The sequence below is a fragment of the Drosophila miranda genome, chromosome 2 (assembly GCF_003369915.1).
Source record: "Drosophila miranda strain MSH22 chromosome 2, D.miranda_PacBio2.1, whole genome shotgun sequence".
NCBI classification, from domain to species: domain Eukaryota; kingdom Metazoa; phylum Arthropoda; class Insecta; order Diptera; family Drosophilidae; genus Drosophila; species Drosophila miranda.
The window spans coordinates 16,554,876-16,570,953 of NC_046675.1; the positions used below are offsets into that span (position 1 = coordinate 16,554,876).

A 16,078-nucleotide genomic window follows, 5' to 3' on the forward strand; every position below is an offset into this window, starting at 1 on the left:
TAATTCGTATTTGCAGACAGACAATGTCCAAATCCTATTTGCTCAATTAAGTTAAAGAATTTGGCGCTAGAAACATATTGATTCGGTGGAATTGGAATTGTTTCCAGGAAGGCAAATCCGAATACGAATTCGGATTGTTTGTTTAACGAGAAGCTCCAATGGCACTGATAAGAGGCTGGTACGTACCCACGCGAGCGAAACGCCTCTCACACGTTTTATATTTTGGCCAGCTGTGTCTGGTTGGGTGGGGGTGGCGGGACGGGTGGTGTTTGTTTGCTTTCCCCATAAACAAATTGTTTTATGCTTATATGAGAGGGTGTTTGGTTTGTAGAAAACACTGCCAGAATTATGTGGAGACAGACTAAAGCAGAACGTTTAGGTGGGCTTGATTCTGGTGAAATCTCCGAAAATCCAGATCCATCAAAAGAATGCTCAATTTTCATTTTTAAATTTTTCAATTTTTGATTCGTTTGCATGGTAAAAAAACTACGTAGATATATTTAATAAATTACAATAAATTAACTTATGTAATTATAGCTAAACAATAATGACGACAACGACGGACACTGACGATGAGAATTTTACTAGGCGCACACATTTCTGGCTCTGGCACGAATCCACTTCGGTCTACTGTATCCTCTTGCTTATTGTGTCCAGATAGTTGTAGCCATTGTAGGCCTTATTCGTGGCCCAGTCCTTGCTATAGTTATTGCCATCGTGCCCGGCACCAGCCCCAGAGCTGTAGGGGGAGTAGGAGTTGGAGAAGCTGCTGCCGCCCACAAACTGCGAGTAGTCAGAGGGCTCCGAGTCGTAGACATGCGAGTGCGTCTGCACCAGGTGCGGATGGATCTTGCACATGGTCTTGTACTTCAGGTAGTGAATCAGCCAGCCCACGCCGCCAACCAAGAGCACGTTCATGCCGATTACAGTCAATAGCATGGACACCAGAGTCATTTTCAGGTGTGCGATTTTCATCAGAATGACCAGCGGCAGGATAATGAGCCACTTCCTCTTCTTCTTCTTCAGACGCGCCTCTGGGGGGTGCAAAACAGAACTTGATACCCGGAGTTGGAGAGAGATTAATGTTCACCTACCCGACTCGTCCATGACGCGGGCGCCTGTCTCGCTGGATAACGCCAACTGGAGGCCGTGGTTGCGACCGAAGGTCTCCACCGCCCGCTTGAGGAACTTGAAGATGAGCGTCAGTTCGCTGTCACCTGGTAGATGGTCGGATGGAGAAGTGCGTAATTAGCCGAGTGAAAAATGCTTATCAATTGTTTATTGTTTGCCCCACACTTTGCAGGGCGCTAGAACCGGACCAAGAGGCGCAGAAATAAATTCCAGAAATTAATTAACACTCGCAATAAACATCCGCAACGGATAATCGACCAGCAGCTGCCTTAGAAACTGCTTCTGGCACTGGAAGTGGATGCTGTCTGAGCAAAAGTGATAAATTAAACTGCATCGCACACCACACACACATATACTCGGTATTTCGGTCATTTGAATGTCGCGGTCTTAAACGTTAATTTCCTTTGCCAACTGACCGGGGAAAACAACTTTCGTTTCGGGCAATAGGCCATGGACCACGGACACGGACCCACCTTCCAAGCTCTTGGCGTCGTTGAACACCACAATATCGTCGGCCGGCTCCCCCAACTGGACCAGCCGCAGGAGGCGGTGCTTATCCGCGGCCAAATCACGTCCATATTCGTTGGGGAAAAAGCCCATGCCATTGGTGGCCAGTTTCCAGATTAGCTTCGAGGCCTTGTACTTGATGCAGGACATCAGATTGCGAGTGTCGAAGCACTGACGCTGGTTGCGCGCTATGTAGGCATCGCTATGCGACAGCAGCGATGAGCCCGCTCGGCCATTGGATCGATGGATGGCGGGCGTTGACTGTGGTTCATCTGTGGCCTGCTCCTCTGCGCCGCCGTAGTGGAGCAGTAGCAGCAGCATCAATGCCACCACGATGCGACAGAGTAGCATTTTGATGTCGATTTGGAATGCGAGGCGAGTCTGCAATAGTTGGGGCACCGCACGGCTGACTGGACGAGACACAAATAGCAGCCAGAAGGCGCTGGCAACTCCTTTTATCACAGCGAGGCAACCGCAAGCCGAGGCTCTCAACGAAGATAGCTGCTTGGCAAGTTGCACCTCGTCGGCTCGTCTAATGCTCATGTGCATGCAGCATGCACCGGAATCGCAATTCCTGCCGCCGAGCTGTGGATGCAATGCCAATGCCAATGCCACCGGGCTTTCTGGGTCAGACTCGGAGCGCGGGGCGAGTTTTTGTTGTACGATCAGCGATCGAACAGCAAATTGGATCGATCGCATTGTCGTCTGGATTATGAAGCCAGCAGCTAGCTAGCTAGGCAGCAGCCAAACAACCACCAATTGACCGACCGCCTTCCAGCTGCGATGCGTGTGACTGAAAGCAAGAGCCGCAAACGAAAGTGAATCGCAAAGTAGAGGCCGCACCGAGATACGTACGAGTATCTGATGGATACGCTGTTACTCGTACAATTAAAATCCCCTGGCGCCACTCTGAGACTCTGAGCAGCGACCTAATCCAAATCAGAGCCATCTGAGCTGGAGGCGCATCTAGTAAATGATACCAATCGGAATAAGTGCGAATGCGCATTTATGTGAGTTTAAACTGCGCCTTGTGTGGGGCATTCTCCGGTTGCATCGTGCAATTTACATATTTGAATGGAACACTGCACTTTGAATTGTTGCCGTTCATTAAATTGTATTCGTATTTGTATGTTACTGTGAGACTGCGAGTTGTCTGACCGACTGTCTTAATTACAAAGCCACAGACATTGGATGCGAAAGTTGTTGTTGGTATTAGATACAGATGCTACTGCTGGTGATGCTGTTTCTACTGCAGTTGCTCTTGTTGACGGGTTGCTGCATTATTTACTAGTGAAAGTAACAATTGGCGGACTCTTTTTTTGCCCCCGGACCATCGACAATGCTTGGCATTCTTGGGCAGCTTTGACTGACATCCAATTGATTAGCTTTGCCACCTGTCACTTGTTGTCTGCACTCGCACTTAATGAGCATTAGGTAATCCAATCGAGCCAATTCCAGAACCAGCTCCGTTTATTGTAGCTGAGCTGTCTGTAGAAAGTTTTGGTTTTCCTTGATCGGAAATTGCTCTAAACATTGTCTTTAAGCAAGCCGCGAAATATTTGAAGACAACATGGCTAACTATGATGGTCCGCCCCGCAAACATCAGTCGTTTGATGGCCACATATTAAATCACGAAGCACACGCAAACGTGCGGGTATTCAGAGGATTTCGGATCAACCCCAGAGTCCGCCCAAAACTACTTTTGAAAGAAATTAGCTACAAGAGACTGCGAGACTGAAACCGAAAACGAATATCCCAGCTGAACCGCCAACGACTTGCTTAGGCAATTAAACAAATTGAACTAGAGAGGATGGAGCAGGAGCTCCGCTCTGATCTGCTGGGCTGCTGTAGCAGACGGCCGGATGGTATAAAGACTGTCATGTCGCCAATGGCCAATAGCTAACGACAGTTGGCTACCAGACAGACCTGGGTCATAAAAACTCTCTTACGGCCTTGCCTTCACTGCTTGGTAGCGAAATTTCCGTCCAGGTGCAGGCGTCTAAGTGATTTTTTTTTTAATGCAGAAAATGCACTTATGAGTTCAGGACAACTTTAGAAAAAACGTGTGATATATAACTTGTACATTTCACTTTCGATGTTAAAGCACTTTAATGGGATACATCTGATGGGATATGCAGATATAACGAGCACTGCCACTGTCTCTGGCGACACTGACCATCCTGTCAGCTATAATTTCCCAGGATACGCATCCAATTAAGGTTATCAATGGGCAGTCTCCATCTCCGCCTCACCCAATTGTCGCGTTCACAATGGGATTCGATTAACTTCAATGGAGTGATAAGATCCCAAACCAATAAACGCCTGTTTCCACAAAACAACGACACGCCTTAATACTCGATGATGATACTCGAATATCCTATTCCGCTTAATTTTAAAGCGGAAAATTAGGCCCTCAATAAAATCTGTAAAATAAACAAAGCTGTTAAAAAACACAAGCATATAAAAACTTAGAGGCTTTAGGTAGATCTGAAATAATAATTATGTATATAGACTGAGTATTTCTGATTATTCGTCTGTAATTAAAGCACCACATACATGTACATACACATCGTGCATTATCACACGCTATGCTATGTCGATACAGTAAACGCTCGGAAATAAGAGTAAATAAGTTAGAGCCGACAGTTTTTTTGCACTGAACTCTCCAAAATTAGAACCAGTAGCTCTAATTTCAGAGCAGCCCCTAATTTGAAGCAGCCCAAAAAACAAGCCAATATCGTTATAGCCGGACTCTACTGTACAATAAAAATAATTTAAAAAAAATTAAATATTCTCTATTGTTTGAATAAAAATGCGTCCAGAAATTAGAATCTTTCGAAAATTAAAACCACGTCATTTACAAAGTAGTTCTAATTTCCGACCATCTACTATATTTTAATACCAGCGCCTAAATTTCGTGACCTTGGGAGCGTTTACGTGACGTTGCAATGCTATTGTTACGTGAATCGGTACGCGTTAATATATACTAGCGACAGCTGTTGTTCATTTTGCACGTAGCACATCCAAAACACCAACATAATATGTTACATTCACGCATCTACATCTACATACATACTTACTACATCATACTAGGGCGCCACCTAACAATCCTTTGATACGCTAAAACAAAAAGTCTTCACCAATAGGTAGCAATAGCGAGAGTTTTTGTCGCCGTCTATGTCTTATAGGAAATATAAAAACTGTTTGACATGAAACGACCACGAATGGTGGATACTTATCAACTTATATCTTATTTGACTGGAGAGATGAGTCATCACTATTAGCTGACAGTCTTCAGGCAACGAGGTACATATTGTCTTGAATTTGTGTCTTTTATTTTAGCTGCTATGCTACTTCCGGTTTCCCACCACTGAGTTTCCATTTTCTTATGGTTCACGTTTTAGATAGGATCTGGTTCTCGTCTCGTATTCTATGGTCTGACCACTAGTCTTACGTCTCAGATCAGTCAATATATATTTTTTAGACTCCGATACAGTGCTACCAGAATCTCTGAATCAAAAATTGTTCGATTTGCGAAGAAAAATTGCTACAAATTTTGTGAAAATTGCCAAAAAGATTGCTAAGCCATTAAAATTTTAATTTTCAACAAATATACATATTATAATCCCACGCTAATGTCAGTAGACTCGCCCAACAAAAGACTAAAAGCTGAGTTTTCGATGTCGGTTCGAAAGTCATCCATGAAATGCATTGCACGTACATTTTTAATAATGTAGGTGCACTTCGTTCTGCCTAATTTAATACTTTCAGCAGCTTTGCAAGCTGAAAACTGCTCGCACACAACTTTGACATATGATCACTTGTCGCAATCGCCGTGTGTTTGGCAATGTGTAGGCATAGTGCTGCTTCCTGTTCCTCCGTTTTGGTCGACTTTCGAACGAAAGGCAACTTTTTTTTTTTGGGTACATGCCCATCACAGCCACATGTTTTTTTGAGCCACCGTGGTGGCGGATGTCAAAAAGCTTTGCGCCTATTTGTAATCCAGATCTTGCCAGATCTAGCAACTAAATTGTTAAACTGGCATCACTGCTCCGATATTCAATGCTGAAGGTCCTTGCAGCCGTGCGGTTAGTCATAGTCCCGTGGTCATCAGTCTGCCGATGGCGGTGAACCAGTCGTTTTACAGGTGTCTTATGTACTTATATACTTATGTTATTTGGCTGAAAATATACCGTAGCTTTATTGGTCAAATTTTACCGCGTACTGTGTATTCTTTTTCTGATCGAAACAATCCCCTTATCGATTGAGATAATTTAACTACAAATATAATGTGTAATAATTCTGGCAACTGTTTAATGGCTTCAAATCGTGACGAAAATTTTTCCATGAACGGAGGACAACATATCAACCGAATATTATTAATTGGTATTTAAAGATATTATTTAACAGACTTAAACAACAATTTAACTTAGCGCGAAAATTTTAACACTGAATGGAAGTCTTAAATTAACACATTTTGATTTGTTCTAGCGCGTAACAAACGCATGATCAACGAGTTCTTATCAAGACCGTAGATGGAGGTTTGTCCACTTGATTCGGATAGCGGCTCCTCCACCGTGTAATCACTGCTCTGGGTTGTCGTTGAGGCTTCCGTTGATGCCTCGTCGTTCGACTCACTTCCAGATTCTGTGCTGGAGAGATCTTCAGCTATTGTGGCTGATGATGTGGCAGCAGTAGTGGCAGAAGTCTCTTCTATGCCTGCGGTAGTCTCTTCGCTTGTCGTTTCTTCCCCTGCCTCTGGAGATGTGAACTCTGTTGTAGACACTTCTGTTGTGGCAGGAGGATTCGTGGCGTCAGAGGTGGTAGTCGGTGCAGTCGTGGTCTCGATGGGTTCTGGTGTCGCTGTGGTTGTGCTTGTGGCGGCAGCGGTGGTCAGCATAAGTAGTATTTGTGGATCTACATCTTCGTAGAGGTTTGCAGCGTTCCCAATATCCAAATTCAATAGTTCCGCCGAGGCAATGCTCAGAGTAGGCGGCATCGGCGATGCTGTGCTTCTGCTGGTGGTCGTCGCCTCAAGTGGCTCTGGTAGGGGCGAGGATTCCCCCGGCCTAATCCAGGAATATTGCGGATACTTTTCGCTGTGCGCCTTTTTGAAGGTCGATGGTTTTTTGCTGAAGTAACCCTTGACGTTGTCGAGGGTCTTTCGAACCAGCCAATTGTCATTTGAAGACCAAAGACTGGAAGCGGACTCTTCTTCGCTTGGCTGCGCATAACTGGAACGAGGGACGGGGTCAAAGCCGGCACTGGCCGACTCTATTTTGCGAATCTTGCGATTGTTGTATTCCTCTGATGCTGGCGTTGGTTTAAATGATTTCCTGAACTGCTGGCGCGGCTTGTATGGGTTTATTGGTGCCTTTGTTATTGGGAGGCTGACCAGAGGCTTCCCGGTGGTGGTGGTGGTGGTAGTAGAGGGGCGGGAGGCATTTCGCCTGTTGGTGGCATACAGCATACGGGGAATCAGAGAAGATTTGTGACCGCGTTCCGTGGTAGCTGCCTTGGGCTTGATCGTTCCCCTGGACTTTACGCACTCTCCTTTGTGGATGATCTTCCAAACTACAAGAAAAGTATGCTTATTCTCGGTCCAAGGCTGCTCCGATAGAGGGTACCTACCAATTCTGGGATCCTTGCAACGCACTCTCTCCAGAAAGCACTCATTGATTACTGTGTGGTCTACGCCGTTCCGACTGGCACACACAGGCTGATAGACCGAGGGGCAGGGCTTGTTACAGCGTCGGCAGGAGCCGTCGTGTAAAATGGACCATGCTGCGGAGGATCGTGAAATCATTAAAGTCCTGCCAAAAATCCTCATGCAAATGCCTTACCGTCACCGACGCTCTGGCTGTAGTCTATGAGAGCACACACATTCGAAAATGTGCGTCTCTCGCCGTTGAAGCTGCCACACACAGGCTCGTTGCTAAACACGCACGGCCTTATGGAGCTTTTGGGAGCATTACCTTCGGTGGTGGCACTTCCATAGACTCGCCGGACCTTTGGCGCGGACACCACATAGGGCTTGCGAGCTGGGAGGGAGTAGCTCTTCTCCATGGTGCCTGTGTTGCTGATGAACTGGGTGTGGAATGTGGAGGGGGCATAGATTTGCACTGCGTCCTCGGGTATCTGGAAGTCTTCCACCTGATTGGAGCTCTTGCCGTGACTGTGACTGCGCTTGGTCCGATCCGCTTCCAGTTTTGGCTTGGCCCTTGGCTTATATTTGCGACTGTGCTTCATTTTGGTGCTGTCCTCGCCACAAAGTCCCTCGGAGACTATGCGCCAATCTGTGGGACATAAGGGCATAAGTGACTCAAACCGGCAACTGGCACACACACACCGGGCCACCTACTTCTCTGTGTCTTAATGTTCTCGGCGTTTACCAAGCACTCATTCGAAAATGTAGACTTTACACCCGCATATACTGCGCACACTGGACGATAGATCCTGGTGCAAGGCACTGGCTGTGGACGCTGGTATTTCCCCACGTATGGTGATGAATGCTGTGCCAGAGCCTCGCTGTTGGCCTTGGGACACACGCCCCACCTGTACACCGCCCAGTCGGACTGTAACAAGCACGAGCTGCGTGCCATTTCACATCGGTTCCTGAAAGTCCTGCGCTCCCCAGTGCTCGCACTGACGCCGCAGAAAGGCTGATATCCTTTGCCGCACTGGAAGTCACAATTGGGGAAGCAGTGCCGCAGAGTCACATCATCTGGAGAAAATAGACAAAAAATAGAGGCAGTGCTAGAGCTAGCTGTAGTTTACTCACATAAGGGTGCACCAATTAGGTTGCCTCGCTGGGCCTTGCGCAGATCGCACTCGTTATTGAAAAGGAAGTACATGCCGCTGTCGCGACTCCGTGCGCACACGGGAACATCATCGTCGAAGCATGATCCACGAGCGGAAGCCACCAAAACATATAATCCCAAGCAGAACAGCACTTGTCTCCCAGCCATGTTCCTCTAGTTCTGAAACGTCAAGACTCAATACAATCCGACTCAATGCATCTCGGCCTTATATATGTCACCGATGTCACGCGCTGCAATCTGCCACAATCCACACTCATCGGGGCATGGAGCATGGTGCCAGACCAGATGATATTATCGGTCGCCAAATTCTGCAGACATCAAATTTCGCGATAAACACGCTCGGCAGACCAGACCATGCCGAGCTCATGGCATCGGAATTCTGTGAAATTTGTCAGTTGCCCGATAGATTCTTCGATTGTTCTCTCTCTATTGATAACGACCCGGCCCCCCGTTTTGTCAATTAGATGCAACTCTTTATTGTGGCTTCGATTGCAACGCTGTGACTACCGCTCCGCTCCGCACCACTCCGGGTGCTGTGTGGTGATACGTGATATTTGGTTGATTTCGGAAAAGCCACCAGATAACCCCCAGTCAGCCAAACTTGGCATTTGCATTGATTGTGCGGTTGCTGATGATGCTGCTGTACAGCTCTGCCAAAAACTTTATAGTTAGTATCTTTTCCGCACTTCCCTAAGCTGATAATGCGCCCCAACGCCTGCTACCGACCCCGCACCGCAGCTCCAGTAGTTATTTGGCATCTTTTATTATTTGCATACACAATAAGTTTTTTCTTAGCCACAGTTTTGTTTTGTGGCTTTTGTTAATTCGTTGTTTTGAATGAAATGAATCAATTTTTTCTATCAGTAAGAAAATTCTCTAATATTCGTGCCAGTGTCTGCCGCTTATTCCGACAAAAAGGTAAAAAATACCAAACTCGCGACAATAATCTTTGGATTCAGATTAAATGTATTCTGATTATATATACTGTGATATAAAAAATAAAGATAATAAATTTACGGATTCGATAACAAAGAAATAAGAGTTTAAGTGCGAAAAATCAATTCAATTTTTCACCTTGATCAATCAATCAAATCTTCATTTATGTAGGTCAAGTTCTATCAAAGAGATGAAATAATTATTTAATTGGTGTTGGTTAACATAGAACACTGCTAGAATCTCTGCTAATTTGTGTTCGTACGGTTCTCTGGCGCAACCAACTATTCCATACCCCACGGATAATCTGGCCACATGATCAGTTGACTCTTCCCCAGGCTGCCAATCGGAATAGCGTCACAGTCACGTGCAGGCGTCATGCTGCTCCCCGTAACCGTCCCCGTCTGCCTTTGTAGGCCAATTGGTAATTTTGCGAAGCGGGCAGAAACTTCTTCGCCACTAATGACAAACAATTTAGAAATAGAAATACAAAGATATAGAAACAGAAACGGGCGCTAAAATTACAAAATCTAATAACGCGCGGCTAATGCAATCGGGTGAAAGAAAGAAAGCAAGCCAGCTCGGCAGTTGCTGAATGACTGGAGAGAGCCAGCGCTGAATTCCGGCTGGAGAAATGGCCTAAACAGAGAGAGAGAGAAACGATGCATGAGAGTCGCTCTGTCTTGGCAGGTGCTGTGAGAGCCACGATCTGAGCGGCAGCTCCGTTGGAGCTGCAAGAAAAAGTCAGGCCGGCCAGCCAGTCTAACGACAAGAGCTGAAGCATAAAGACATGCGACGTCGGGTGCAACGTCCGTTAGAGTCAGAGCCAGAGTCAGAGTCATTGAACGCTTGCATTTGGCAGCCAAACAAATAATCAAAGCCTCAAGCTTAGACCAGAAGACTCCAGACTGAAAAGGCAGCCGCGTGTTGCACAGTGCCCCCTTATACACAGTGTCTTCCGTCCGCCGCGTGCAACATAAGTATACGTAATCATGGTGGTCGCCACGCCCCCAACCACAGCAACGGGAGTAGGAGGCAGTAGTAGCAATAGCAGCAGCAGCAGTGGCAGCAATCCGGGTAATTGCTACATGGATCAGTACCAGAAGTACGCCACGCACTGCGAGCGGGCGGACAGCGGGAACGGAAGCGATCTGGAGAGCAACGGCGTTCCGGCCAAGCCCGCATCGCTGCTGACCGACGACAGCGAGGAGAGTGGTCCCTCCTCCCTGGGCAGTGACTCCCTCAACTGCAGCAGCACGGAGTACGTGCGTCAGGCGGCCTCCCAGCCCAGCGGCCAGCTGCAGCTGCAGCGGCAGCGGCAAAAGTCGATACGCATGCTGGGATCCCTGGGCTCCCTGCTGCCGGACTCCCTGCTGCGGGACATAAGGGATCGGCGCAGTGCGGAGGAGTACGTGGTGCAGTACACGGGGACCGTCACTACCCAGGCCGATGTCGATACCGATGCCGATGCCGATGCCGATGCCGAGGTCAAGGACAAGCCAATGCCAGCGGGCAAGATGTCGTTGCGCCTGTCCCGCGAGTCGCTTAGCGAGGAGAAAATCGAGGAGCTGCGTGCAGCCGTGGAGAGAGCCAACTTTGTGCAAACCGGTGAGGAGTCGTTGGACAGCATTGAGGCCGCCTCGCAATCTCTGCCAGTTACCAGCAACATCCACGGCCACAGCCACACCAATGGCAGGGGCAGTGGCAGTGGCAGTGGCAGTGGCAGCAGCAACATCAACTACAAATATGCAGACGATCAATACTACAGCTTTCACATTAACGAGCACGAGAACTTTAGCAGCTTCGCGCGTCACGTCGACGGCGACGAGTCGGAGATGGCCGCGAGCCTAACGGAACAGCAAGATCTCTTCGCCGGCTACCGGGATGTGCGGTGTGGCAGCAGCTCCACCCAGTCTACCATTCGCTCGGCCAAGGGAACGGTGCGAGGCGTCAAGAATCGTGTGCGCAATGGAATAGCCACGTTCTTGCAGCTCCAGCAGCAGCCCAATGCCAAGGTGAGTCGAGGTCGAATGAACATGAGCACACACACATATGTGATGGATATGTGAATATGGATATGAATATGCAGGGAATTGAGACATTTAGGCATTCAGGTATTCAGTTATTCAGAGTTATTCAGTTCCCACGGTGTCGGCGTCAACAACGTCTCGTCTGCATGATTGCCCACCACCATTGAGTCATCTGCCCGGGACCGGCCAAATTATGCAATCCCTCGGTGCGATGTGAGCATCTCTCCGCCGATTGTCTGCCATCCCACTGTGCACACGTCTCGTTCAGAGAAAGTGCTACCCAACAATTGAAGATGCCGATGCCGATGTGTGGACTCAGAGTCAGAGCAGCTTTTCAATATCTTTCACATTTCGAATTGACGGCTCACAGCCCGCTCATTTTACCCGTAATCTAATGAGCAACTGCTGTCTCCCCTCCCAGCCTGCCCCCAGCCTGCTTGTCCGCCTGGTGGCTCCACACACGAGCTGTGCTTTCAACGTCTCTTCGTTCAGTTTCTTCTTCAATTATAATGAAAACCGTTAAGTGGCTTATTTTGTGCTGTGCTGTGCTATGTCTTTGTCGTTTTGTATGCGCTTAGCGCGCGTTTACTACTTGCTCAGATAGCGCTTGGCTTGGCTTATTCCAGATATCGGCATCGGACCGACTCAGCGACGTTAGCAACATTTACGTTTCCATGTATCTTTCCATGCTCTTTCCCAGAGATTGCTCTGTAGTTTGGGTGCGTGGTTTTCGGCTTGGATTCACGACTAATCGCAGTTAATGTTGGCCATGTTGGGCAGCTTGGGTTGGGGCGCTGAAACAACAGCTAGCCAACGGTGCTGAATGGAATTGTCATCGTAAAAGTGGAAATTGTATTAGTTTCTTTTTTTCCGAGGCGTGTTCTGGGAACTAGTTTTGCATAAAACGATCATTAATTGTTAAAGAAATGAAGAAATCGCTTGATAAATCACAGATATCGTAGATTTATGTTTATTCACCTGAAGAGCTTTCTATCTGAATGCCAAGATTAAGCCAAAATTTGATATATTATCTGCCAAGGTTTCGAATTAAAATGGCATCATTTGGGACTCCCCATTTTGGGTGCCAAAGATCTTTCAACACTGAAGCTGGAACTTGTTCCCATTTGATGGACTATCACTCGACCATTTTTCCGCCGGCTTACGCGCTTTTCCCCCATTTCCTAATATCAACCATGACTCGAGCAGAAATCTTTTCTGCTCCGGCAATTGTCCATAAATACATTTTCGGCTTGGAATTGTTTTCTTATTTCTATTTTTATGCTTTTTAATTTTTATTAGTCTGGCTGCTGCTCTCATTTGATTTCCTCTGCACAAAGCGACTTAGAAATTTCCCTTTATCTAATTAAATGAACAGATTTTAGATCATTTTAATTGTTTTGCTTGTGGCTTTCTTGCTTTTCACTTTCTGAGCCATGGAGCAAGACCTGATGAATTGACGGAGTGACGGTTGGCGTTGGCCCGCCTTCGACCGACAGTCGAGAAACAGCACAACGGATCGGCATAAATTAAGTAGATGCTAAATGAATGGATATGTTTTATGGCCTTATAGCGGCTCACATGCAAATTAGCCAGCCAGCCTGCTAGTCAGACACTCGGATGGATGGTAGGAAGCATTCAGAGACCAACAATAGGAAAAGTGAGATGATGTTAATTATAATGCAGGCCTGGCATTCCAGGCCATTCCATTCCACTCTCGTATGCAGAGCAGTAAAAATCGAAAGTGAAAATCTGACTGGCATCTGGCATTGTTTCGTATCGTGGCCGATTGTTTAGCCCTTCGGCGCTTGAAGCCCTAATTAGAGCAATCGACGGATTTTTGATGGCTACAAATTGAAGGTGCTTGCACACAAAAATCACAACTCACTTTGTCACCTTCGAGAAGCATCAGCAGTCGTAGTCGCAACAACAACCTCATTGGTTGAGGCATCACTGGCATTAGCCTCGTATCTCGATGTGTGTTGCTCAACTCTTCGATTGGCAATCACTCTGCTCCGACTGCTCGCTGCTGGCTATTGGCCATACAAGTGACCTGCTTTCTCTTTTGTCCATTAATATGTAGCAGAGCAGCGCGCTGCGTTGTTGCTGCGACTGTGGCTGCTGTGGCTGATGCTGCTTCTGAGGCGACTGCGGCGACGACGACTGCAGCTCGACAAAAGTCGCGCAGAGGTTAGCCGTGCAAATCACGTGTGGTAATTGTTATTTGCCGGTGTGTTTATGTTTTTGGCAATGCAAATTATAGCCAAGAGTTGACATTGAGCCACTGTCCCAACAGACAGTATTGGCTGGGACCCGCGTATAGAAATGGGAGTTTAGTTTTCTCCAGCAGACACTGCACCAATGCATCAGTGCAGCAGTGCATCAGTGCAGCAGTGGCAGTGCCAGGGACATACGGGGCAGACAATTGCTGAAATTGAATTGGAAAAACAGCTTAGCGGCGACGTTCACTTCGCTACGGCCTGGAGTTGACTTTCCATTTGACCGCAGCTCGTTTGTTGTTTGTTGCTTGCTGGATGTTTGGTTGTTTATTGTTGATTTGGTTCGTGCTGCGTGGCTTTGAACTTTTTTTTCTTGATTTTGATTTTGTCATGAAATATTTTTCTCGCGTTTGTCGCTGACAACGGCACATGCAGCTGCACTTTGTCGCTGTCTCTCTATCTGCATCTCTACGGCGCAGGCTCTGTCGCCGTGTTTGTCTTTCTCTCTTCATTTCGTTTCATTCGCCTGCTTATTAATTTTCTTTCTTTCTATTGCAATGCAAATTCTCGTCACACCAGTTTGGGGATGCTGCTGTCCCCGCAAACCACTCCGAACCCCACACTGCCTCTGCCCACTCCACGCTGCGTAGTTCATTGATACCAGAGCTCTGTCCGCCCGGTTCGGTTTGGTGCGGTTCGGCTCGGCTCGGTTCATTAGCCAAAGCAGACGCCACCAAAGTTGGCCAACTAACGGAAATGTTAATTGTCAAATGAAATGAACGAACCCCCCTGAGCCGAACCGGTTGAGGCTTACAAAATAAGACATCATAAATTGTCGGGAAAACATTCCAGATTTCCATTGTACGAGTACGATTGCCTGTTGCTGCTGCTGCCTGTCGATTGCCTAGCAGTTTTCCTATTATTGCTTAATTGTATTGATTAATAGGATTTTGAGTGACATGCAGAGTTGGCTGCTGGCTGCTGGCTGGTAGTTACGTGACTGCAAGCTAATGAACCCAACGGCTTGGAGAGTGCGCTGTGCCTAAGATTGAAGTTTTCCATGCATGAGGCCCAACCAGTTCTCCCGAATTGCATTACTGTTTGCTAGCAAGACCTGATTTCTACTTAATTCTTGCAGCAGCCCCTGCAATCAAATATGAGTTTTGCATCATTAGGCGGTAGTCCTCTTGGTTTTCCCGTTGCCATTGGCATTGTCATTGCCTTTAGATTGAAATCGATTGTCTGTAATAATCTATCGCAGCTTAAAGTCGGCGATTCTTCCGCGTTGCTTTTGTCTCTTTTTTCAGACTGGCCTGGCTTTCATCCTCACAAACCAGAGACCCAATTTGGACATGCCGTTCTTGCATGACCATGACAACAACTGAAATCCGCGCTCTGTGGCGAATGTTGCGCCAATTTCCAGTTTTTGGTGGCCTGCTTTCAGCCACCGACCCAGTCAACGTCAACTCGACTCGACTCCGGCAATAACCAGAACTCGAACTCGAACTAATCTGTTGCTCTTTTTCCACCTCTTCTCCTATCCACCCACAGTGCTACAAAGAGAAAGACCTGGGCAAAGTGGTGCTGTACACCACCAGTATGGGCATTATACGGGACACCTACACGAAATGTGCCAATGTCAAGCAGATTCTGCGCACTCTGCTGATCAAGTTCGAGGAGCGGGACGTCTTCATGAGCGTCGAGTACCAGGCAGAGATGCGCCAGCGCATGCAGACCTCCCATGTCCGAGTGCCCCAGCTGTATGTCGAGGGCCAGCACATCGGCGACGCGGACACAGTGGAGCGGTTGAACGAGTCCGGGGAGCTTCGCCAGCTACTCAAGCTGTACAAGTCCATTTCCAGCACCTACACCTGCCAGACCTGCGGCGGCTACCGCCTGCTGCCCTGTCCCTCCTGCAACGGGTCCAAGAAGTCCGTTCACCGGAACCACTTTACGGCCGAGTTCGTGGCCCTCAAATGCATGAACTGCGACGAGGTAGGACTGGTCAAGTGCCACAACTGCTGAGGAGAGCCCGGGACTGGACTGGATCCGGAGCTGGAGTGCGGACTGTCTGTATAGCTCATAAGTGTTTCTGCATTTTATATCCGCTCAGCCTTTATTATTTGTGTGTAAATCAAGCTAATCGTAAGCCCTGTTAAGCTTAGTCAGCAATTAACAACAAGCAGCATATTCTAGTTCTAAGTAGTAAATAGTTTAAAAAGAATATGTCCTTCTTGTGTGCTTATTTTCCTACTTCAGAGGGAGATGGAGCTAAGATAGGTGGATCCTGATTGCACAGCAAAGCGGACATATAATTAGTTTTCCCCGAATGTTTCGCAAATATTTTAAATGCTGTTAAGCTGATTGAAGCTACAATTTTTATTCATTTTCCATTGAACCACAAAGTATGAAAAACTGCATTCTGATTTGGATTTCCATT

The 16,078-nt window shown here is 47.2% G+C and overlaps 3 protein-coding genes across 3 annotated transcripts; 1 reads left to right on the plus strand and 2 right to left on the minus strand.

The window, feature by feature from the left end:
• Positions 1-563: 563 nt before the first annotated feature.
• On the minus strand, positions 564-2,082 carry LOC108154648. The gene is made up of 3 exons (XM_017284979.2): positions 1,605-2,082; positions 1,095-1,217; positions 564-1,034 (listed from the first exon to the last, which is right to left on the minus strand). Exons 1-3 carry the CDS (start codon positions 1,987-1,989, stop codon positions 628-630), a joined length of 915 nt encoding a protein of 304 aa, XP_017140468.1. The 5' UTR covers positions 1,990-2,082; the 3' UTR covers positions 564-627.
• A 3,759-nt stretch (positions 2,083-5,841) lies between these two features.
• Positions 5,842-8,626, minus strand: LOC108154367. The gene is made up of 5 exons (XM_017284632.2): positions 8,420-8,626; positions 8,000-8,362; positions 7,482-7,934; positions 7,270-7,422; positions 5,842-7,212 (listed from the first exon to the last, which is right to left on the minus strand). Exons 1-5 carry the CDS (start codon positions 8,604-8,606, stop codon positions 6,101-6,103), a joined length of 2,268 nt encoding a protein of 755 aa, XP_017140121.1. The 5' UTR covers positions 8,607-8,626; the 3' UTR covers positions 5,842-6,100.
• A 1,538-nt stretch (positions 8,627-10,164) lies between these two features.
• On the plus strand, positions 10,165-15,830 carry LOC108154615 (glutaredoxin domain-containing cysteine-rich protein CG31559). Its single transcript, XM_017284932.2, has 2 exons — positions 10,165-11,407; positions 15,190-15,830. The coding sequence occupies exons 1-2, from the start codon at positions 10,385-10,387 to the stop codon at positions 15,661-15,663; spliced, it is 1,497 nt and encodes a 498-aa protein (XP_017140421.2). The 5' UTR covers positions 10,165-10,384; the 3' UTR covers positions 15,664-15,830.
• Positions 15,831-16,078: the final 248 nt, after the last annotated feature.